Source organism: Mustela erminea, chromosome 10 (genome assembly GCF_009829155.1).
Source record: "Mustela erminea isolate mMusErm1 chromosome 10, mMusErm1.Pri, whole genome shotgun sequence".
Lineage (NCBI taxonomy): Eukaryota > Metazoa > Chordata > Mammalia > Carnivora > Mustelidae > Mustela > Mustela erminea.
Window position 1 is genome coordinate 76,766,713 of NC_045623.1, and position 23,657 is coordinate 76,790,369.

General features: G+C 42.5%; 3 protein-coding genes and 1 pseudogene across 8 annotated transcripts in view; 2 read left to right on the forward strand and 2 right to left on the reverse strand.

Annotated features, from left to right (window-relative positions):
• Positions 1-12,097, reverse strand: part of ERMAP (erythroblast membrane associated protein (Scianna blood group)) — a 32,376-nt gene extending 20,279 nt beyond the window's left edge. The window contains exons 1-3 of one of the 3 annotated variants that reach the window (XM_032302493.1): positions 11,997-12,097; positions 11,405-11,459; positions 3,565-3,694 (exon numbers count right to left, since the gene is read on the reverse strand). In XM_032302493.1, coding sequence (XP_032158384.1) covers positions 3,565-3,694; positions 11,405-11,419 — 145 coding nt within the window. In that variant the 5' untranslated portion in view covers positions 11,420-11,459; positions 11,997-12,097. Of the gene's footprint in view, positions 1-3,564; positions 3,695-4,040; positions 4,052-8,617; positions 8,837-11,404; positions 11,460-11,996 lie in introns of those variants that run through there. The other 2 variants (XM_032302494.1, XM_032302495.1) reach the window with 2 other exon arrangements.
• On the forward strand, positions 3,126-3,275 carry LOC116568306 (annotated as a pseudogene).
• Positions 12,098-12,499: 402 nt separating the features above from the next.
• LOC116568219 (proline-rich protein HaeIII subfamily 1-like) lies at positions 12,500-13,030 on the reverse strand. Its single transcript, XM_032303740.1, has one exon. The coding sequence runs from the start codon at positions 13,028-13,030 to the stop codon at positions 12,500-12,502; it is 531 nt and encodes a 176-aa protein (XP_032159631.1).
• SVBP (small vasohibin binding protein) lies at positions 12,501-19,421 on the forward strand. Of its 4 annotated transcripts, none has more exons than XM_032302496.1 (3): positions 12,501-12,611; positions 13,393-13,538; positions 18,986-19,421. In XM_032302496.1, exons 2-3 carry the CDS (start codon positions 13,425-13,427, stop codon positions 19,070-19,072), a joined length of 201 nt encoding a protein of 66 aa, XP_032158387.1. In that variant the 5' UTR covers positions 12,501-12,611; positions 13,393-13,424; the 3' UTR covers positions 19,073-19,421. The 4 variants fall into 4 exon arrangements, with proteins under 4 accessions (XP_032158387.1, XP_032158390.1, XP_032158389.1 ...); XM_032302499.1 differs by lacking the exon at positions 12,501-12,611 and adding an exon at positions 12,628-12,739; XM_032302498.1 differs by lacking the exon at positions 12,501-12,611 and adding an exon at positions 12,833-12,984.
• Positions 19,422-23,657: the final 4,236 nt, after the last annotated feature.

A 23,657-nucleotide genomic window follows, 5' to 3' on the forward strand; every position in this document is an offset into this window, starting at 1 on the left:
TCAAATAAATAAATAAAATCTTAAAAAAAAAAGATGTGAATTTCACTCATAATGTCATCTGAAAAAAGTCAGATGGCATGTCATCTGAAAATTCCAAAGAATCCAATGGTAAATAAAACCAATAGTAAAGGAAAAGCTAGTATCCTTGGTGAATGGAAGGCTAGGGTCAGATGGTTTGGTTTTAGTCCTGTCTTAGTCCCTAACTTACTATGTGACTTTGTAACTTTGAGCAAATCACTGAGTCTTAGGCCTTGGGTTTCCCATCTTTAAAATGGGAGATTCACTTATATTTGTTGAGTTCATTGCAAATTGGAAAGTACCAAAAGATAAACAAATGTATTTGCCTTTCAATCCAGTAGGAAATATTCTGGAACTCTACTCTAAGAAAAGAATCTGAAAGAAAAAATGTTACATGACCTCAGCAGTATTATTATAATAGTGAAAAACTGGACTATCTACAAACACATCAATAAGGAAGATGACTAAATAAATTATGGTTCATCAAGCCTATGTTTCCAGCAAAAACTAATAATAATGTATTAAAATCAAAATATGGGGGCGCCTGGGTGGCTCAGTGGGTTAAAGCCTCTGCCTTCAGCTCGGGTCATGATCCCAGGGTCCTGGGATCGAGCCCCGCGTTGGGCTCTCTGCTCTGCAGGGGGCCTGCTTTCTCCTCTCTCTCTCTGCCTGCCTCTCTGTCTACTTGTGATCTCTGTCTGTCAAATAAATAAAATAAAAAATCTTTAAAAAAAATCAAAATATGAAATAACATATTTACAATGATTATAACTAGACTAAAGAGCGTTTAAGAAAGGAGTTGAGAGTAAGTCCTATAAAATAGGGATGGTTAATAATTAAGACGTTGGAAATACAAACAATTTTTTCTCATCTCTATTTCCTGACTTATTAATAAAGCACACTATAACAATAAAAATATGTATCACAAAACTAAATTCAGCAAAAGGTAAATTCATGTAATGAAAGAGTTTTGATTAGATGAAGCACTAAATTCCTTTCCAGTTCTAATATACTATAATTCTGCTTCATGAAAAGGAAAAATTTTCAGTTCTTTGCTAGAAATAACTTAATTAGGAAACGTGATGCTCAAGTTTACAAAATTATTAAGTTAGAGGAGGATTAGTGAGAGTCTAATGTTGAGAACCTTCAGAGGGCAGAGTAGTGGTGAAGGAGAGCCATGGTATTCAGTGCACATTTCCAAGTCTGATGGGGAGAAGAAACCTAAGAACAGGGGAGGAAACTAAAAGATGGTAGTGGGGAGACAGGATAGAAGAAAATGACTGGAAACAGAAAAGGGTGAACAGATAGTGTGTGGGAGTCCTCATCATTGGCTGTCAAGATGCCACCTCTCATATAAGACCCCCATAGTACAGCATGTCACCCAAGTACACTGCTTATATGTAAATATGTATTTTTTCATTGCTATATCAGAATTCTAATTTTTTGTCTTTGTACTCATCCAACTTCAAGGAACTAAAATCTCTTTTCTCACTATGTCCCCAGTTGTGGCCTCAAATTCCCTCAGACTTTGTGAGCCACTCACATGCCCTCTGAGATAGGTTTTTCCTCCCCTGATAGGCACTCACCAGTCAGTCAGCTCTAATTCACGTCCAGGATAGCCCCATAGTATTTCAGCCATTTAAAAAAATTTTTAGGGGCAGCTGGGTGGCTCAGGCTGTTAGGTGTCTGGCTTCGGCTCAGGTCATGATCCCAGGGTATTGGGATCGAGCTCCACTCAGGGATCCCTGCTCAGTGGGGAGTCTGCCTCTCTCTCTTTCTCTCTCTCTCCCTCTGCCACTCCCCCTGCTTGTGCTCTCCCACTCTCTCACTCAAATAAATAAATAAAATCTTTTTTAAAGAGGTTCTTATTAAATAAAATGTATTGCTTTTTCCATCCTTATTGTAGAAAATCTGGAAATTACCCCCCCAAATGGTTAAAATTTTAAAAATCATTTGTAATCCCTCCACTCAGAGATATGTTTCTTCAAATATTTTTTCCATGCCTGTGTATTATTTTTTTTAATTGGACCACACTGTTGATATTTGCCAGTTTTCCTAAGTACTACATTATGTACATTTTCCCATACCATCAAATATTCTTTTAATGATTTTAAGTATTCCATCATGGATATCAGAGAATTTTTAAAATGATTCTGTATTTGTAGGATATTTAGGTTTTCCAACACATTGTTATTACAAGCATTGTTACAATTGATAATGCATTGAGGACTAGAGTTAGAAGTCTTAGCCCTAATCTTGGTTTAGTTCCTCACTGTTGACTCTGTAACTTTAAGCAAGTCACTTAAACTCTTAGGCTTTGAGTTTCCCATCTTCAAAACAGACTCTTAATGTGCACTACCAAATTGCCTTCTAGAAAGGTCAGGTCAATACCCAACTTTTGTAGCAACATGGATGGGACTGGAGGAGATTATGCTGAGTGAAATAAGTCAAGCAGAGAGAGTTAATTATCATATGGTTTCACTTATTTGTGGAGCATAACAAATAGCATGGAGGACAAGGGGAGATGGAGAGGAGAAGGGAGTTGAGGGAAATTGGAAGGGGAGGTGAACCATGAGAGACTATAGACTCTGAAAAACAATCTGAGGGTTTTGAAGGGGCAGGGGGTGGGAGGTTGGGGGAACCAGGTGGTGGGTATTAGAGAGGGCACGGATTGCATGGAGCACTGGGTGTGGTGTAAAAACAATGAATACCGTTACGCTGAAAAGAAATAAAAAATTAAAAAAAAAAGAAAAAGAAAAGAAAGGTCAGATCAAAGTTAGGAAATTGCTTGTTTCCCACAATCTTGCCATCACAGGGTTTTATGTTTTTAAAAAAATCATTGTCATTTTAATAAGTAACAAAATGTGTCTCTTTTAAAATAATTAACGGTGTTTTATTTTGATTTATATTTCTTGATTACTTAATTGTTATTTGGACTTTGTCAATTACCTGTCTAAACACTTTGTCCATTTTTTTATGTGGGCATTTGCCTCTTTAATGGCTTACAAAATTCTTCATATGGTAACAATTTTTTTCTGCTACACGTGTTGGAAACATTTTGTCCCCAGGCACTCATTTACATTTGGGTTTTAAAAAGTTTAATTTCAAGCTTTGCGCAGTGGCAGTATCGTAGCCAATGAGGTTTATCCAAGGCGCGATTATTGCTAATTGAAAAAGTTTAATTTCAAAACTCTTAAGTCAGAAAAAAAACACACAATGGAAGCTCCCTTGACAACTTCAAGCAGACTAAGACTAGACGCTGAAAATCTGCAGATGATCAATGTAAATGCACACAGTCCAGGACCCAGCTAATAATAAGGGTTAAATAAATGATAGCTTTCATAATTAAGACTGATAACAATACTACTTCAATGAGAGTCTTTCATCAAAACCCCCTTGTCCCTCCCCCTGGTCACTCATCCTTTTGTGCCCGTTTCCCCTTCCCGCATTTCATCCTCTAAAGTGTGAGTGCCGACAAGGCGGAGAGTTTCTCCAACGAATTGGAGAATCCTCAGCCAAAGACAAGAGAAAGGGAGATGGACTCACCACCTTTGGAATCGAGGACCCTCTGTGCCTCACCAGCAGAGCTGGAGTGTCCAAGCTGGGAACACTTCCTCCGGCCATTCAGGGAGATGAGGCACCGGACAGGGACATCAGGAAGGCCATGGAGGTGAGCCTGGGAAGATTTCACCTTTTTATTCGAAGCCCAAAGCCAGGGGCTCCCCTAGCTGCCTGCTATACACCAACAAGCCACACCCTGCCTGTCTGCTCCTGATAAAGGAACAGAGCAAAGAGGAGGCTAAAAGCGAGGGAACATTCCCAGTGCCACCCAGTGTAAGGGAACTTTGCCCCTCAGCCCCCTTTCCCTCCCAAGCTAACTGCGTAATGATTCCCTGCAATATGTTTTGATCCTATCATACTCTTTCGGACAAGCTTGCTCCCCTTTACTTCCCATATTAGAGTAAAATTGAAGATTGGTTTCAAAGACACCCACCAGTTAGCTGCCTTCTTTAGCCCACTACCTTTATCTCCAGCTGCACCCCGACGTGTGCTTTCTGACAAATAGACTTGCTTACTGTCTCCCAACATGTGATAAACCCTTTCCTGCCCGGCTTGCTTTCATAATATCCATACCTCTACATTCATAATATCCATAATTGTATCCTTAACAATGCATTATGTATTTTTTTAACTTTATACAGATGGAGCACATTGTACTTAATTCCCTGTGATTTTCCTTTTTTCACTCAACCTTAGTTTCGGAGTCTAGCAGACACCTGTGCTGGCCCACACTATATGCCCTCAGCCCCGCCCCCTACTCTTGCCCCATTGTGGCAGGAGGAGGTAGCTGAAACTTGTAGGTGGGCTGCCAGCAAGCCACCTCAAAGGCCACAGTGTCTCTTTGCTTATCTGAATCTGGCCTCTACAAAGGCTGGGAAGGCTGTTCAACCTGTATGCAGCCCAGGAGTTCAGGAACCTTAATACCCCAGAGGATAAACTGGGCAGTGACAGGCATCAGCAGAAAATGCTCCAGCCTCATACCTCTGGAGGGACAGTTCTGAGCTGTATTCTACACAACACCTCGGAGAGTTCCCAGAGGGAATGAGCTCAGTAACCCACAGATATCAGTAGTTCAATAATGCACATTTTAGCACTTTTTCTTCCTTTTCTTCTCACCATTTCTGATTCCTGGGATCACCTCCTTTTTTTTTTTTTAAGATTTTATTTATTTATTCAACACAGAGAGAGACAGCAAGAGAGGGAACTCAAGCAGGGGGAGTGGGAATAGGAGAAGCAGGCTCCCCGCTGAACAGGGAGCCCAATGCAGGGCTCCATCCCAGGACTCTGGGATCATGACCTGGGTCACTTAATGACTGAACCAACCAGGCACACCCTGATTCCTGGGATCATCTCCTTAATAAACTCTTGCACAGAAGGACTCAATTCATACTCTCCTTTTTGGTGGAGTACAGATTAAGATACCAAAATTCATCCAGATGGATTCACAGAGCTCTGGTACATTCATTCCCCACTGTGTGGTAGACACTGTAGGAATATGCCAACATTTCGTCCATTTCCTCATTGATAAAAATGGGGTTTGTGTCTGGGCTTTGACTTCTACAAACAGTGAGGCTAGGAACATTTTTTTTTTATTAACATATAATGTATTATTTGCCCCAGGGGTACAGGTCTGTGAATCATCAGGCTTACACACTTCACAGCACTCACCATAGCACATACCCTCCTTAATGTCCATCACCTGGCCACCCCATCCCTCCCCACCAACCCCCCAGCAATCCCTAGTTTGTTCTGTGAGATTAAGAGTCTCTGATGGTTTGTCTCCCTCCCGATCCGATCTTATTTCATTTTTTGCTAGGAACATTCTTTCCTGGTTCACATGTGCAAGAGTTTCTTTAAAACAGCCAGATGGGGGTCTGTGGGGTCCATGAACTCCAGGAGCTCCTGAGACCCTTTCATGAGGTCCCCTGGTATTCTTATGTTCATGATGATACTAAGCTGTTATTTATTTGTTCATTGTGTTGACATTTCCTCTGCTCCTGTGGGCTTGAGAGATCCCAATAAAAACAGATCATTCTCATGAGCTTGGTAGTGACATTAAAGATTAGTGATTTTTTTGATGTTGTGTAATGAAATGTGTCAACATTTGAAACACCTACATAAGTCCATGAACCAGTAACTTCCAAATGGTTAATGCATATCTTGACAAAATCATGCAAAGATAAAAGATCTATTCAAGGGGCGCCTGGGTGGCTCAGTGGGTTAGGGCCTCTGCCTTCTGCTCAGGTCATGATCCCAGGGTCCTGGGATCGAGCCCCACATTGGGCTCTCTGCTCTGCAGGGAACCTGCTTCCTCCTCTCTCTCTCTCTGCCTGCCTCTCTGCCTACTTGTGATCTCTATCTGTCAAGTAAATGGATAAAATCTTTAAAAAAAAAAAAAAAAAGAAAGAAAGAAAAAAGATCTATTCGATATGCAAGATACACCAGTGGGTTTAACTATGGCAGAGTATGAGAAGTTCGCTGGTGTATTATACATTTGAAAGTTGCTAAGAAAGTACATCTTAAATGTTCCCACCACAACAAAGGTAATTTTGTGACAGGATGGAGAAGTATCAGGTAATTTTATGGTGGTAATCATTTCCCAGTGTAAGCGTATCAAGTTTAAAAGTTGTATACCTATCTGTCAATTATATCTCAATCAAACTGAGAGGGGAAAATGACAAGAAAAGTTTACTGGTATGATTTTAGATCCTATGCTGCAGTAACCTTTCAGAGACTACCACTTGCCAAATGTGGCTAGAATATCCACAATTATATGAGGAGGTGATTGAAATGCCTCTTTTCCAGTTACATCCACTTCAACCACACAGCCTACTGCCACAGACCAAATGCAAGAGCCGATATGAGAATCCAGCGGACTTCTAAGCAGCCAGACGCTTAAGAGATGTAGAGATATGTAAAACATTGCCACTCCTCTCACTAATTGTTTTGTTTCAGAACATAGCTGTTTCTCACATAACATGTTGTTTATGTCATGTTTATGTTAACATGTCTATGTTAATTAACATAAGTGTTTATGTTAACGTGTATATTATTATTGTCTTCTTAAAATTTTTAATTTAAATTCAATTAATTAACATAGAATATATTATTAGTTTCAGAGGTAGAGGTCAACTGACTCACCAGTTTTATGTAACACCCAGCGCTCATTATATCACATGCCTCCTTAATGCCCATCACCCAGTTACCCCACCCCCACCTCCCTATTATTGTCTTTAAGTGAAATAATAATTATATGAAAATTTCTTACTTTAATTTCTACTATGGAAAATTGCAGAAAATATAACCCATATAAGCTGAAGCTCTTTAAGGTCCTCAATAATTTTTAAGGTACACACAAATACACACACAACTACATACATCATGCTATCACTACACCTACCAAAATTGGTGATAATCCCTTGATATTATTTGATATGCAGTCTACGTTCACATATTTTCAATGACATCAAACATGTCTTTTTACACGTGGTCTGTTCAAATCTGGATCTAAGCAAGATACACATATTATGTTTTCTGGTTAAGTTCCTAAAGGGTCTTTATTCTATAATGATCCCTCTGTCTTCTTTTAATTTTAAGATTTTATTTATTTATTTGAGAGAGAGAGAGTGCATCAAAAAGGGAGAGGGAGAAGTAGGTTCGCCACTAAGCAAGGAGCCTGATGTGGGACTCGATCCCATGACTCTGGGATCATGACCTGACCTGAAGGCAGCGGCTTAACCAATTAAGCCATCCAGGTGCTTCCTTTGCTCTTCTTTTAAAATTTTTCTTTATACTCTTGATTGTTGGTAAAACTTAGAAATTTGCCGGGGTGCCTGGGTGGCTCAGTGGGTTAAACTGCTGCCTTTAGCTCAGGTCATGGTCTCAGGATCCTGGGATCGAGCCCCGCATCAGGCTCTCTGCTCGGCGGGGAGCCTGCTTCTCCCTCTCTCTCTGCCTGCCTCTCTGCCTCCTTGTGGTCTCTCTCTCTGTCAAATAAATGAATAAATTTTTTTTAAAAGATTAGAAAAAAACTTAGAAATTTGCCTTGTACAATTTCCTACATTCTGGATTTGGCTGATTGCTTTCAAGTGGTATCATTTAATTTATTTCTCTATCCCTCATATTTCCTGTGAATTGGAAACCTAGAGATTTGATTAGATTCAGGTTCATTTCTAAGCTCTGTGACCTGGGTGAGAGTCTAACTTCCTGTGTCTCAGTTTCCTTACCAGTAAGAATAGTTAACTACCTCATTGGGATGGAGTAAGGATTAAATTAGTTAAAACATGTAAAATGTTCAGAACAGTGCTTGACACCCAATATATGGTAGTTATTATCATTACTTGAGGAAAGCCTCCAACTTCAAAGCCAAAGCCAGAGACCAAAATAAACAACAAAGACAATCTAGGAAGTAAAAGAAAATGGCAGAAAATTACAATTGATGTCCTCAGAAATATGAAATAAGAGAAGATCCTGAATCCACAACACAGAGCAAGAGGTTTACCTAAAGGAAAGCTAGGGAAACAGGAAAAACTCTTGGAAATTAAAACTTTAGAGCAGAAACTAAAACATTCAAGAGAAGAGCTAGGGGATAAAGTTTAGGAAAATCTCTTAAAAAGTAGAATAAGCAAAACCAAGAGATGGAAAAATGAGAAAGAAAAGATTTTTAAAACAAGGAAATCTATCATAGAGATCATCTCCCCAAAGCCTACACATTTCCTGAGTGCCTTGCACAATGAACAAAAAACTTACCTTGACATATCATTATGAAGGTTCGGAGCACCAAAGATGAAGGAAAAACATATATCCTAAAAAATTCCAGAAAACAAACTCACAAACAAAAATTATAGAGGACGTGATGGAAATCAGATTAAATCAGACCTCTTCAGAGTCTAGCCACGTGAGAAGCTAAAGAACAATGGAAAAATGCCTTTAAAATTCTGAGTATGATTTCCAATCTGGAAATCTGTATCCTGTCAAACTGCCAAGTGTGAAAGTAAAATAAAGCCATTTTTAGACAAGCAAAGTTTCAAAAATTTACCTCCCATGAACTCCTTCTGGGGAGGTTACTGGAGAATGTGCTCTTCTAAAATGAGAGAATAAATCACAAATGGAAGATCAGGGGATTTGGCACCAGAGAGTAAGATGGGAATCCCCAGAATGTGGTTAGGGGAAATCCTAGGACAACAGTTGGGACAGTGAGGCCAGGACGGAGAGAGGAGGGTGGACCCAAGGAAGGATGTCTCCGAGAAAAAAAAAAAAAGACCCTGAAAGATCACCAGATTCACGTGACCAGATCAAGAGGTGTTTTACAGGGCACCTGGGTGGCTCAGTGGATTAAGCCGCTGCCTTCGGCTCAGGTCATGATCTCAGGGTCCTGGGATCGAGTCCCACATCGGGCTCTCTGCTCAGCAGGGAGCCTGCTTCCCTCTCTCTCTCTCTGCCTGCCTCTCTGTCTACTGTGATCTCTCTCTGTCAAATAAATAAATAAAATCTTAAAAAAAAAAAAAAAGAGGTGTTTTACAGTCCAGATGGAAAATTTGGGGGCAAAATTAACAGAAGAATTAACAATAGATGATTAATTAAGTGAATGGGAAAAAAAAAGGAATTTTGGACTCTAGGAGGGAAAAGTTGTTCAATAAAGTGAAAGTAATCTTAGTCTGGTATACAGCTCAAGTGTAAAAATATTCCATAGTCATACTAATGGAAACTCTGGCTCAGCTAAGTAGGGAATTGTGCACACTGGCCAAGTCTGTTGATGGTCACAAAAAGACAGAAAGATAGATACAGAGATAGATAGATAGATAGATAGATAGATACCATAAACTCATAGAGGAAGAACAAGGAGGGGGACTTTCACTCCCTCCAGACTCCAACAGCACTTTCCTGATGAAGAATCCCAAACCAGAGTCTCCACACCTGTACCTTTCTGGAGTTAGACAACTTCTTGCCACCTCTAAGTGTAAACTAACTCTCTCTTTACAGACACACGCACCCTCTACCTCAATCTTTTCCCAAGCCAACACAGCATACCTTCATTCCTAAAAGTGTCTCCACTATTTTTCCAAATATTCTCCTTTGGCTTTTCCACTCCTTCATACCCTATATCCAGTGTGTTTTAGTTGGCTTTCTAAAGCCTTCCAAGGTTCCTGCCCTGTTTCCAGCTGTAATATAGTATATTCTAATCTGACCATTTTTAGTATTAACAATAATCCAATCAACATTAATATAGAAGCTTAAAATAATATTTGTTAGACGTTCCTCAATTAAAAGAAAGTAAAAATCTTGCTAAAGTGTAAGTATTCTTTGTAGAAATTTTGTAACATACAGAAAGGCACAAAGAAGATAAAAATCCCCTCTGCTCTTAGGGTGCCTGGATAGCTCAGTCAGTTAAGGCATTTGACTCTCAGTTTTGGCTCAGGTCATGATCTCAGGATTGTGAGATGGAGCCCTTCTTTGGGCTCCACCTTGGGTATGGCCTGCTTAAGATTCTGTCTTTCAGGGCTCCTGGGTGGCTCAGTGGATTAAGCCTCTGCCTTTGGCTCAAGCCATGATCTCAGGGTCCTGGGATCAAGCCCCGCATTGGGCTCTCTGCTCAGCAAGGAGCCTGCTTTCCCCTCTTTCTCTGCCTCCTTGTGATCTCTGTCTGTCAAATAAATAAATAAAATCTTTAAAAAAAAAAAAAGATTCTCTTTCTCTCCCTCTTCCTCTGTGTCTGTCCCTGCTCCTCAATCTCCCTCTCTCTCTCAAAAAAAAAGAAAGAAAGAAAAGAAAATACCCTCTGCTCTCAAAATAATCTGGATTTATGTTTTCATACAGCCTCTTTTCTTTATGTATAGAATACTTTTTTTGAGACAAATACTGTGATTATGTTGTATGTTCCTCTTTGTAACTTTTTCATTTAATAAAAATGTTTTATTATGTCAATAAATATTCTTCTATGTCATTTTAATGGCTGCATAGAATCCCATGTTAGCTATCCTATTGTTTATTTAATCAACCCCTGTTACAATTATTTTGGTTGTTTGCAGTTTTTTTTTTTTTTAAAGATTTTATTTATTTGACAGACAGAGATCACAAGTAGGCAGAGAGGCAGGCAGAGAGTGAGAGAGAGGAGGAAGCAGGCTCCCCGCCGAGCAGAGAGCCCGATGTGGGGCTCGATCCCAGGACCCTGGGATCATGACCTGAGCCGAAGGCAGAGGCTTTAACCCACTGAGCCACCCAGGCGCCCCTGTTTGCAATTTTTTTTACATTTAAAAATAGTGCTATCTCTGGGGCGCCTGGGTAGCTCAGTGGGTTAAGCCGCTGCCTTTGGCTCAGTTCATGGTCTCAGGGTCCTGGGATCGAGCCCCACATCCGGCTATCTGCTCGGCAGGAAGTCCGCTTTCCATTCTCTGTCTGCCTACTTGTGATCTTTCTTTCTCTGTCAAATAAATAAATAAAATCTTTAAAAAAAAAAAAGACTAATGCTATCTCTGATACTTAGGATAACTTAGAAGTGGAATTGCTGAATAAATGTTGTGCTTTTTCAATTTTTGTGGTTTAAAAAACGGGTAATATAAAATTTCCCTCCTTATTTAAGTGTACAGTACAGTGGTATTAAATGTATGCATGTTCTTGTGCAAAAGATCTTTAGGACTTTTTCATCTTACAAAACAGAAACTCTGTATCCATTGAACAACTTCCTGCTTAGCATCCATCAATTGTTTCAATTCTTGCCTGATTCTTAGAGGAGCAGAAAAGTAGGGGATCTGGAGGACATGTCCTCTCCTGGATAGGCCATTGTCCTAGCCTGAAACCTGGCAGAAGTACTTGCCCTGATACTTACTAGCTGTGTAACCATGAACAAGTCATTTAACTTCTCCGTGCCTCTGTTCCTTTATCTGTAAGATGGGGATAATAACATGTTATTACACATGTACATTACTGGACGCATTTATCAAAAGGAATAAATGAGTTAATAAATGTGAAGCTCTAAGAACTGTGCTTGCAATGTCATAGGCTCTGAAAAGAGGCAGCTATTGTTATTATTTTTTAAAGATTTTATTTATTTATTTGACAGAGATCACAAGCAGGCAGAGAGGGAGGCAGAGAAAGAGGTAGGGGGCTCGATGCCAGGACCCCAAGATCATGACCTGAGCCGAAGACAGAGGCTTAACCCACTGAGCCACCCAGAGGTCCCTGTTATTATTATTATATCATCATTATTAGACTGAACAAGATTTCTGTTGTCAAAGCATTTACCTACCATTTTCTTCAATCCTGTTCTAATCAATGAAAAACGATAGCCAACTATTTTAATTTGAAAAATTATTTTAAAATAATTGTAAAATTCTAATTGTAAAACAACTGTAACTGTAAAATGATGTATTATTATCTGTGAATCTGAACGTTTCTCTATACTTATACTGGTTATTTACATTTGTCCTGACATCCTTCTTCAAAGTCCCGTGGCCGGCAGGAATTCACTTGGTGCTCCTAACAAGCTCGTAGATCAAGAAGGCGCAAATCACCATCCTTACTTTTCGAATTAAGAAACTGAGGCCCAGGGGCGCCTGGGTGGCTCAGTGGATTAAGCCGCTGCCTTCGGCTCAGGTCATGATCTCAGTGTCCTAGGATCGAGCCCCGCATCGGGCTCTTTGCTCAGCGGGAGCCTGCTTCTCTCTCTCTCTCTCTGCCTGACTCTCCGCCTACTTGTGATTTCTCTCTCTGTCAAATAAATAAAAAAAAAAAAAGAAAGAAAGAAACTGAGGCCCAGAATGTTATAATTCTCATCCCAGGTTTCCCATCTCACCCTTCAAAGCCTAGCAGCTGCCCCAGAAAATATGCCCTGTTAAACACCCCCAGTCCCAGGGCCCAGGATCGGGAAAGACAGCCGTCGAGATGTTTTCTGCGCACGCGCAGCCCCCCAGGGGGCGGGGCCTCAGAGCGCGCCTGTTTCCCGCCGCTGCCCCGCCTCCCGGCCCCGCCCCCGGGTCACAGCCCCGGCCCCGCCCAATCCGAGGCGCGGTGGGCTCGCTACTCCAGACCCGAAGGTAGGGGAAGGCCGGGGTGTCCCACGTGGGGCCTTGCCGGCGACGCGGCGGAATCCCGGAGTACCGAGACGGGGAGGGCCGGCGCCGACTCCCGACCGTCGCCCGCCGCCATCTTGCACCCGGAGAGGGCAGCGACGGGCGGGGGAACGTCCCCTGGGGCCGGGCTTGGGCCCGGGGCGGGCTGTGGCGGAGGGCGGGCCCGGGCGGGGGCAGGCTGGGGCCTCGCGGCGGAGCGGGGCGGTAACTCTCCGGCCGCCGGGAGGTGGGAGGGCCTGGCCCTGAGGCCGGAGACGGCGCGAGGCCCGGGCCTCCCCGCTGCCCCGCTCCGGGGCTGGGACTGGCTCGCCCCGCCGGGTCCTCACAGAACAGCCAGGCCCTCTCGCTTGGTCCTCACGCCAGGGAATGGGCTGTTGTCCCATTTTGCAGACACGAAACTAAGGCTCAGGGTGGAGAGGGGATTCTAGTTTAGTATTTAAGTATCTTAGTATTTAGTATCGGGAGAAAGTTTGCTGCACTGCCTTCCTTCTGTTAGTTTTATTCATTTCTTTTTAGAAAAATAGGTATTTAAACAATTTGCCCAGCGACACCCAGCAAGGTCATGGCGGTGGGTTCAGTCCTCGTCCACCGAATCCAGCGCCCTTTCCACGGGGCCACTCTGCCTCACTGTCAAGGGAGGGGGGCTGAACTCGGATTAGTGAAGGGAGGGACTGGAAATTCTTTTTCTTTGCTTTGCTTTCTTTCTTTCTTTTGTTAATCAGTCAGTCTCTTCTGCACCATCCAGGTCAGAGCTAACAAGTGTTCAGAAGTCAAGTCATGGATCAGCCAACACGGAAAGAAAAATCCAAAGTTAAAGAACCTGTGAGCAGAGTTGAGAAGGCCAAGCAGAAATCAGCCCAGCAGGAGCTGAAGCAAAGACAAAGAGCAGAGGTGAGATTAAGGAGGAGGCCTGTACACCTGTAGTCTGCTGGAGATGATGCTGGAGTTAGAGGAGTAGAGGGGAGAGCTGTGGGGGGGAGTGCTACCTGCCTCCCGGCATAACAGCTCTTCTCCCAGGAGATCAGTGAGGTTCAGGATGATGAAGTGACAGCCCAGAGTCCCATGCCAGGTTAGTGTCTGAACCCTGACCCTCTCCAGATGACTTCTGGTGCAGAGCTTTTGTGGAAGAAAGAAAGGAAAAAGAGAAGGGACATGGAAGGGAGGGGTCAGAGTGAGACAACCAAAGTGTTGGACACCCCCTAGCGCAGATGTTCAGGCATTGGCCTGGAGAGTAGCTGCTCATAACCAGCAGTAGAGGCCCAAGCTCTACACCCACCAAACCTGTTTCTTTGTGCAGTCAACAATTGGGATCAACTTCAGAATGAAAAGCTAAACTGCCCACGCTACCCGTGTGGCTCCACATCCAGATGTGTATTTTTATTTTAGTATTTATTATCAGAAGAAAGCTTGCTGCAAATTCTTCCCTCTTTCTAGACATTTTATTTGTTTCCCTTTTGAGAAATTTAAAAATACAGAAAAACAAAATATTAGAACAGACACTGGGGTACTCAGCATGTCAGATTGGTAGTGTTACTATTTTGTTATATTCACCTGGAGCCTTTTAGATAAATAAAAATTACATATGAATTTAAAGTCCTCTTTGTCCATTTCCTGTCTTACACCCTTTTTCCCTCTCTGTGGACATCCACTATAATTTTTTATGCTTTTACACTCAGATATATTATTAGATATCCTTGAGTAACATATAATATTCTTTTGTGTTTTAAAATTTTACATTAATTCTGTTTTATTTTACATTTTGCTTACATATGTTTTTTAGAACCATTCATATTAATATAATCTAGTTTATTACTCATCACTGTGTATAGTAATCTGTTTTATTTTTATTTATTTATTTTTAAAAGATTTTATTTATTTGAGAGAGCACAAGCAGGGGAGGGGCAGAGGGAGAAGCAGACTCCCCCCATCGAGTAGGGAGCCCCACGCAGGCTTCCATCCCAGGACCGATCATGACTCGAGCTGAAGTCAGACATTTAACTTACTGAGCTCTCAGGTGCCCCAGTTTTATTTTTATTGTTTAGGTTTTCATTTAAATTCCAGTTAGCTAACGTACAGTGTAATATTAGTTTCAGGTGTACAAGACAGTGACTCGGCATATGGCACCCAGTGCTCATCACCCATCACACCCATCCCTCCCACCTTCTGGTAACCATTAGTTTGTTCTCTGTATTCGAGAGTCTGTTTCTTGGTTTAAGAAACTAAACAAATAAGAGGTGCCCGGGTGGCTCAGGCCGTAAGCGTCTGCCTTTGGCTCAGGTCATGATCCCAGAGTCCTGGGATCGAGCCCCACATCGGCCTCTCTGCTTGGTGAGGAGCCACCTTCTCTCTCTCCCACTCCCCCTGCTTGTGTTTCCTCGCTCGCTGTGTCTCTCTGTCAAAAAAATAAATAAAATTTTTAAGAAAAAAAAATAAAAGAAAACAAATGAACATAGAGGGGGAAAGAGAGAGAGATATAGTGGTCCATTTTATGAATCTACTTTAGTATATTTACCCCTTCCTCCAGTGATGAACATTTAAATTATTTACAGTTTTTTTTCTACTACAAACATCGCTGTAGTGAAAAACTTCGATGTCTCCTTTGGCACTGTGCTAGCATTTCCGTGGAGCGTACATGACTAGAAGGAGATTTACCGTGTGTATTTCAGTTTTACTAGACATTGCCAGATTGCTGTCAAACGGATTGTACAAGTGTGCAGTCTCATCAGCGGTGTAAGAGGGTTCTTATTCCTCACTTCTCTACCTTGATAGTGACCGACTTTAAATTTATGTTGATTTGATCCACCTATAAAACTGAGCCACTGTGCACCCAGCACTATTGCCCAGCCTGACATACACAAGTGGACAAGGCAGAGAAGAATCCCCGCCTTTGTGGCACTTGCGTTCAGTGCAAAAGGCAGACAGTCAGTATAGTAAGTAAACTGAATAGTGTGTTCAGAGTTAATCCATAAACTGAAATCCACCTTTGGATTAAGACAGACCATCTGAGAACTGTGGACATGGATCCTAACAAATCATTCTCCCCTTCCCTTCACCTTTCCCTCGCCACCTGGATGCAGGCCCCCCGATAATGGCACTTTGGGGAGCAGTTGGAGGGTTGTTGTAAGAAACAGCCTGAAGAAACCGTCCTTTGCGCACACTGTAGGGATAAACACGGAGGACATTCTCCGTGTCCTTATGGCATCCTTCTGATGAGGTTCCACAGGTTAGATGTCTTAGTCTGACTCCAAATTCCAGCTTGTCATGAGCCCCAGTTCTTCCCATGGGATCTCGGACAGGATGCTTCATCTCTCTGCACCTCAGTGCCTCAGTTCCCCCTTGCAAAACAAGGGCAATGATATCTCCCTCAAAGACTGTTAGGAGGAACAGAGATGCTGTGCATAAAGCACTCAGCAAATGGCAGCAGTCCTCAGCAGGAACCACGGGCTTCCCAGCAGGTGGCCTGCTTTGATTGTGCGGACTCTGGGTGGAAGGACTGATCGTGTTGATGGTGACGTGCCAACATGGAATACTGGAATCCAATATTGGAATATTGCCATGTAATACTGCCTGGCACGGGCCCGCTTGCATGTGCTTGACCACAGGTGTCCTCACACCAAAGCTGATTGTTACTACTCCCATCCCAACCTTTCTAAGTCGTGCCTGGCATAAGGCAGGGAGATATAAATATAAAATAGGTGACTCTGTGACGTAGAAGATATTATCCTCACTTAGAAGCACAGAACGCCTAGCCCCTCAGGGATGGAGGGGCAGACTGCGAGCAAAACACAAGTGACCTTGGGCTGTTGCTGTTGGCTTTATCTGTGCTGCCTGGAATGTGATCTCCTAAGATAGGAATGTGACAAGACCCTTGTGGGGAGGAAGACACACGGTTTCCATTCAGTTCTACATAGTTGCTGCAGTCCAGAAAGTTAGATAAGTGGGAGCATCTTGAGGAGTAAATGGAACAGAGGGCGCACGTGGCCTCCATTTGACGCAGTTGAACACCCTTTCCTTCCCGAAAGTCTTTCATTCCTTGGCTCAGACCTGCTGACCCCTTTTAAGTCTCTTCTTTCTCTGCTTATTCTGTTTTCCCTTCCACCAGCCTGGCTTCTGGATCTTGAGGTCTCCAAGAAGCTACTTAATTTCCCTCTCAGTCCCCAGTTCAGTCACATGCAGATTAAAATGCTTAGTAAAGCATGAATGGATGATGCAGAGGTTCTAATGCATATATATTAGAAGTATATTCACATATATATGATGTTTACAGCTTAAGGAAGATGAACCAAACCAACACCCTGTGTACCACCCAACTAAAATAAAATGTGGCCAGTAACTTGGAAGCTCCTTGGGCCCCACTGTGGTCCTGTCCCCAACCGTTCCCACCAGCAGTGTCCTTGTCCCTTGATTTTATGCTGATTATACCCTTGCTGTTCTGCACTAATTTAGTATTTCTCTGTGTACCCCCAAATAATATTTTGCAGCCTAACAATATGCTGTCTAGTCAGGCATGTTTCTGAATTTCATATATGTTACCATATTCCATGACTGGCTGTCTTCACTCAACTTCTTTTCTTTTTTTAAACTATTCAGATCTATTTGTTTATGTGTTTTCATTATGGTAAAATGTACATAACAGAAAAGTTAACCACTTTAACCATCAGTGTTAGCTTTTTGATAATCATTTGTCGTTTTTGGAACTGTTTCCATCACTGTGGAATCCACCTTTTCCTTAAAGATTATAGGATCTTGGGGCGCCTGGGTGGCTCAGTGGGTTAAGCCGCTGCCTTCGGCTCAGGTCATGATCTCAGGGTCCTGGGATCGAGTCCCATGTCGGGCTCTCTGCTCAGCAGGGAGCCTGCTTCCTCCAATCTCTCTCTCTCTCTCTCTGCCTGCCTCTCTGCCTACTTGTGATCTCTCTCTGTCAAATAAATAAATAAAATCTTTTAAAAAAAAAAAAAGATTATAGGATCTTACCACAGTAAGAAAAAAAAAAATGGGGGCGGGGATTATAGGATCATTCAAACTTTCTATTTAGTCAGTTTTGATCATTTTACTCTTTCTAGCAATTCCTTTCATTTTGGTTTTCAAACTTACTGACACAAAGTTCATAATATTTTTATTTAATCCTCATTATTTCAGTAATTATTCTTCCTTTTTGATTATAATAATGTTTGTTTATGTCAACCTTTTTGTCTTGATGAATCATGTCAGAGATTTGCAGGATTTTCTTTTTTTTTTTCTTTTTTTTAAAAGATTTTATTTATTTATTTGACAGAGAGAGATCACAAGTAGGCAGAGAGGCAGGCAGAGAGAGAGGAGGAAGCAGGCTCCCTGCCGAGCAGAGAGCCCGATGCGGGACTCGATCTCAGGACCCTGAGATCATGACCTGAGCTGAAGGCAGCGGCCTAACCCACTGAGCCACCCAGGTGCCCAGGATTTTCTTTTTAGTATTTTCAAAGAACCATCTCGCAGGGTTGGTGATCCTCGCACATTCAGTTGCCTTTTCTGCTCTTTATTTTGTGTTTTCTATTTGTCTCACTTCTCGGGTTCTTTTTTCCCCCCTTGTCTTTTCTTAAACGAATCAAGTTATATCATCTACACAGAAACACATTCCTTCATTTTTCCCTTCTACAAATTGGAGTTTTCTGCTGTTTCTGCTCGTTAGTAGGCAGATTGATACCACAAGGATACAGAAAGGTGAGGAATGAGGTAGATACCTTTCACCTGAGAATGTCTCTTGCAGTTTTCATTCCACCCCCGCTGCCTACCCTGCGTCATATTCTTGCTGCCTCCTCCCTGGACTGTTGTAATGATGCCTGTAGCTGGCCTACAATCTCTTCTTCCACTTTATCTCTCACATGGTCTCCAGTTATCTCTCCCCAAGCACAGATCCATCAGGTTGTCCCTAGCGCACTAATGTGCTCTCTGGAGTCTGGCCATAGTCCAGAGGTCATGGAATGGCATTTAAGGCTCCTAACACACTTATCACTTTCTCCAGCTCCCTGAACTCTTTAATATCCTTCATATAGGCATCATTGAAGTTTCCAGAACTAATCCTGTACTTTTCCATTTTATTTGTCTCATCATACTACCCCTCCGGCTGTCACCTCCCCTGTCCCTTCCGCAGTCTCTTGTGTGTTCAAATCCTCCTGACCCTTTAAAAGCCAGATCAAGCCACCGCATCTCTACTGATCCTCCAGATGGAATTAGCATCTGCCCTTCTCCCTCGCCTGCATCACTGCTGCATTTCTGGTATTTCCAAACGCCACAGCCTGTGGCGTCTGAGGACAGGTGGAGCAGCTGCCGCTCCCGCTAACTGATCTTTTTCTCCGCTTCAGATCTATGCCCTCAACAGAGTCATGACAGAACTGGAGCAGCAGCAGTTCGATGAGTTCTGTAAACAGATGCAGCCTCCTGGAGAGTGAGCCGCCCCCGCGCACAGAACCAGACGAACCCCCGCCCTGAGGCTGGCTTTTTCCACATGGTTCCCGTTTCCCTGAGATGGTCCGCTTGGAACCTTACAGAACCAGACAAGAAAATGTTTGCATTATTCTGGAACTGGGATAAATCTGAACTTCCCGTATGTCACTTCTGCTTCACTGGTTCCTTCAGTCTGAATTGGCCCAGTGCTTGCTGAAGAGACTTGTTTTGTTCTTCTAAGACAGCAGATTCTTTTTTTTTTTTAACTTTTTTCTATTGCTTGAGAAAAATCAGCATTTCTCGTGAAACTGTAGATCTTCTCCAAAAATATAAATAAAATACTAATAAAATGTCTGTTTGCTCCTACTTTAGCTTGGGCTGCCTAGCCACAGAAAGCGGCACCAGAAAGAATTTAATAGTTAAGACAAGTTGAGGTGAGCGGAGGGAACCCTTTCTCCTTCAGGAGGGAATGAAAGTGATGAAGTCCCAGAACCTAAGTCAGGTTCGGTGGGGTGAGGAGGTTCGGAGCCGACGACTAAAGAAAGAATTCTTAAGACGTCGTTGGTGCAAAATGGTGGTTTATTAAAGCACGGGGACAGGACCTGTGGGCAGGAAGAGCTGCTGCCCCGGGTTGTGAGGGTCGGCATGTTATATACCCCGCGGTTGGGGGGAGGTGGTGAAGGGATGGGAGATTTCAACAGAGTTCTCACATGTCAGGGAGGGCCTACAAGGTGCCGGGGGGAGGCCTTGCCCTTATGGCCTGATCAATGTCGTCTTTAGGTCAGGCACTAACATCATAATTGGGGGATTCTTGGTGGGGTATTATGATCCAGCTATCATTCACATTCCCTTCTACCTCAGTCTCCTCCAGTTTATGGTGGGAGGGAGACATTAGGGCTTCAGGAACCGAGAGTTATTTGCCTCTGGAAATTTGTGCTATTGATTAGGTAATCTCCCTGTTTAGGTCTCTAGGACATCTTGTAGAGCAAGGGAGATTCCTGTTCTCCAGGATTGCGATCCCTGCAACTTAACTATTTATCGTTTTATGGCAGTCAGGGGTGCCTGAGGAATGCCACACATATGGAGGGGAGCAGGTGAAGAGGGGGTGCAAGGCGCCAGCTTTTACTTTGTCCTCAGCCAGCCTCCTGCTCCCTCATCATTAGGGAGGAGGTAAGAGAAAGAATGTGAGTGTTTCCAGTTCTCATTCTTCCTGGGGCCAAAGCTCGGCAAACCCAGCAGCTCCTAAGTTTTTAGCCACACGGGTATAAATATGTGAGCCTCGATTCCCCGATGAGCCGCAGCTAGGATTCCTCTCACCTTGTGGCAGACAGTTCGTAGTGGCCTGGTACCAGCGGGGAGACTCATGCAGGTGCTTTTCACTTTTCACTCCAGGAACTACTTTATCAAGCCTAGAAGAGGTTTTATGATGGGAATATCCAGGCTGGTTCCTCAAGAACCATTCACCTCCCCATCCACCCACCTGCCATCTTTAAGTATCAAAGTATAAACTTTCTGCCTGAGACACTTGTGTCAGGAGTGGTGGTTCCAACTTGAGCTTTCACGATGCCAAGAGTTATTTTAATGCTGAGCAAAAGCAGAGCTTGTTCTTTCAGGTTATTTCATTTCCAGATATTCCTGAGTAGGGAGAAGGGTGTCAGAAAGCAGAATATGTATGGAAATGAGGTAGACCTCTCAGGGCAAAGGAGCCAGACCTCATTACCTCCTTTACTCTCCACCCCAGAAGTGCCCATATTTTCCCTGCTGGTGTTGGGAACACCTCAAGCCATCCCCCTCTCCTCTTTGTCTCCCTGCTACCTCAGAAGTCACTGAGAATTCTGTTCCCATTGCTATGGCTTGTTTTAGGAGGAAACTGGACTACTAATGGGGTATGAGGAACTTGCTACCAGTGAGGAGAATGTGTTCTTGAGAGCCTAAATTATAACTAAGGATAATCTTTACAAAGATTATCCCCATAAAGTAATTAGGGTCTATGGTGTTCTGCTGAATTTGGACTGAATGGGGATTATTTGGTTTTGTTTTTTGGAGGAGTTGGGATTTGAAGTGAGCTATTGTAAACCCATAAAAATACTACAAAGAGCACAGTTTTTGGATTCAAATGACTGGGGGTCAAGTAGCAATTCTACTCCATTAGATAAGTTATTAGCCTCTGAGCCTCACTCTTCCCATCCATGTCATGGAACTTTTCTTCCTGTCAGGAACATTTGGAATAATAAATGAGATAATGTATGTAACAGATCCTCAGTAAATGTTTCTTCCCTTCCCAGCCACCTTGTCTCAGGGGAGATGTTCCAAATTTCAAACAACCAAGTAATACAGGAGCATCAGTTGGAAAGATTCTGACCCTTAGTGGAGAACTGCCTGTATAACGCGTTTCAGCCCTGGAATTATTCCAACCTAGAGACATCCTCTAGGATTGCAGTTTTTTAAACTAAAGGTTGTGAAATCAGTTTAAGAAATAGTGACCAGCTTTTCTTTTTAATGAAACAACAGGTTAAAAATTATTGTATGTGGTAAAGATAGTTCATGAAGCTTTTGTTTCAGGCTCATGTATACTTATGAAAGTGTCTACTGCATTGGAGGTAAAAGTTCCTTATTTCTACAGGTTGTGGCAAAAAAAAAAAAAAAAAAAAGAGTTTGGGATGTGAGGGATGCCTGAACAAGGCAGCACTGGGTCATCTTTTTACTCACAATTTAAAGGCAAAGAAGTTTCATCTGCCTCAGGGAAGGGCTACAGGGGCCTTTGTGTCCACAACTGGAATAGCATTGAATGCTAAGGCTCTTGCAAGCATCATCGGGGAAAACTAGGAGCATGTCTCTCGGCTTCCCTGCCTGGAATCCCTTTGTGATCAGTTTCTCAGAGGTAAAAAAAAAAAAAAAAAAAAAAAAAGTTTTTGCGACTCCTTGAGGTATAAGGTTAGGTTGTGTATTTGAGATCTTTCTTGTTTCTTTTTTTTTTTTTTTTTAGATTTTATTTATTTTTTGACAGCGATCACAAGTAGGTAGAAGGGCAGGCAAAAGGGGGCGGGAACAGGCTCCCCGCTAAGCAGAGAGTCTGATGCAGGGCTTGATTTCAGGACCCCAAGATCATGACCTGCACTGAAGGCAGAGGCTTAACCCATTAAGCCACCCAGGTGCCCCTGATCTTTCTTGTTTCTTGAGAAAGGCTTATATTGATTGCGATCTCAGCAAGTTAACTATTTATCATTTTATGGCAGTCAGGGGTGCCTGAGGAATGCTACACACATGGAGGGGAACAGATGAAGGGGGGGGTGCAAGGCGCCAGCTTTTGCTTTGTCCTCAGCCAGCCTCCTGCTCCCTCATCATTTGGACTGCCTTTGCTGCATCCCAAAAGTTTTGAACTGTTGTGTTTTCATTTTCATTTGTTTCCATTAATTTTTTTTAAAAGATTTTATTTATTTATTTGACAGACAGAGATCACAAGGCAGAGAGGCAGAGAGAGAGAGAGGAGGAAGCAGGCTCCCTGCTGAACAGAGATCCCGATTCAGGGCTTGATCCCAGGACCCTGGGATCATGACCTGAGCCGAAGGCAGAGGCTTTAACCCACTGAGCCCAGGCTCCCCTGTTTCCATGAATTTTTAAATTTTTTCTTTCATTTCCTGGTTGACCTTTCAGTCTTTATAGTATAATGCTCTTTAACCTCCATGTATCTGAATTCTTTCCAAATTTCCTCTTGTGACTGGGTTCAAGTTTCAAAGCGTGTGGCTTGAAAATATGCAGGGAATAATCCCAAGCTTTTGGTACCAGTTGAGACCTGATTTGTGACCCATATGTGACTTATTCTGGAGAATGTTCCATGTGCACTAGAGAAGAATGAGTATTCTGTGCTTTAGGATGGAATGCTCTGAATTTATCTATGAAGTCCATCTGGTCCAGTGTGTCAAAGCCCTTGTTTTCTTGTTGATCTTCTGCTTAGATGATCTGTCTATTGCAGTGAGGTAGGTGTTAAAATCCCCTACAATTATTGTATTATTATTGATGTGTTTCTTTAATTTTGTTATGTCAGTCTATATAACTAGCTGCTCCCATGTTAGGGTTATAAATATTTATAATTGTTAGATCTTCTTGTTGGATAGACCCTTTAATTATGATATAGTGTCCTTCCTCATCTCTTATTACAGTCTTGGGTTTAAAATCTTTTCTGATATAAGGATTGCAACCCTAGCTGCTTTTTGATGTCCATTAGCATGATAAATGGTTTTCCACCTCCTCACTTTAAATACATAGGTGTCTTTGAGTCTAACATGAGTCTCTTGGGACACCTGGGTGGCTCAGGCAGTTAAGTGTCTGCATTCAGCTCAATTCATGATCTCAGGGTCCTGGGATTGAGCCCACATCAGGCTTCCTGCTCTGCAGGATACTGCTTCTTCCTCTCCCTACCTCTCTCCCTGATTATGTTCTCTCTCTGTCAAATAAATAAATAAGATCTTTTAAAAGTAAAATAAAATTAAATGAGTCTCTTCCAGACAATGTAGCCATGGGTCTTGTTTTTATCCAGTCTGATACTCTGTGTCTTTTGCTTGGGGCATTTAGTCCATTTTCATTCAGAGT

Coding starts and splice junctions, on each gene's coding strand:
- LOC116568219 (XM_032303740.1), bottom strand. CDS start 13,030: ATGGGACAACAGCCCATTCCCTGGCGTGAGGACCAAGCGAGAGGGCCT.
- SVBP (XM_032302496.1), top strand. CDS start 13,425: ATGGATCAGCCAACACGGAAAGAAAAATCCAAAGTTAAAGAACCTGTG. Junction 13,539..18,985: donor AGCAAAGACAAAGAGCAGAG/GTGAGATTAAGG, acceptor TCTCCGCTTCAG/ATCTATGCCCTCAACAGAGT.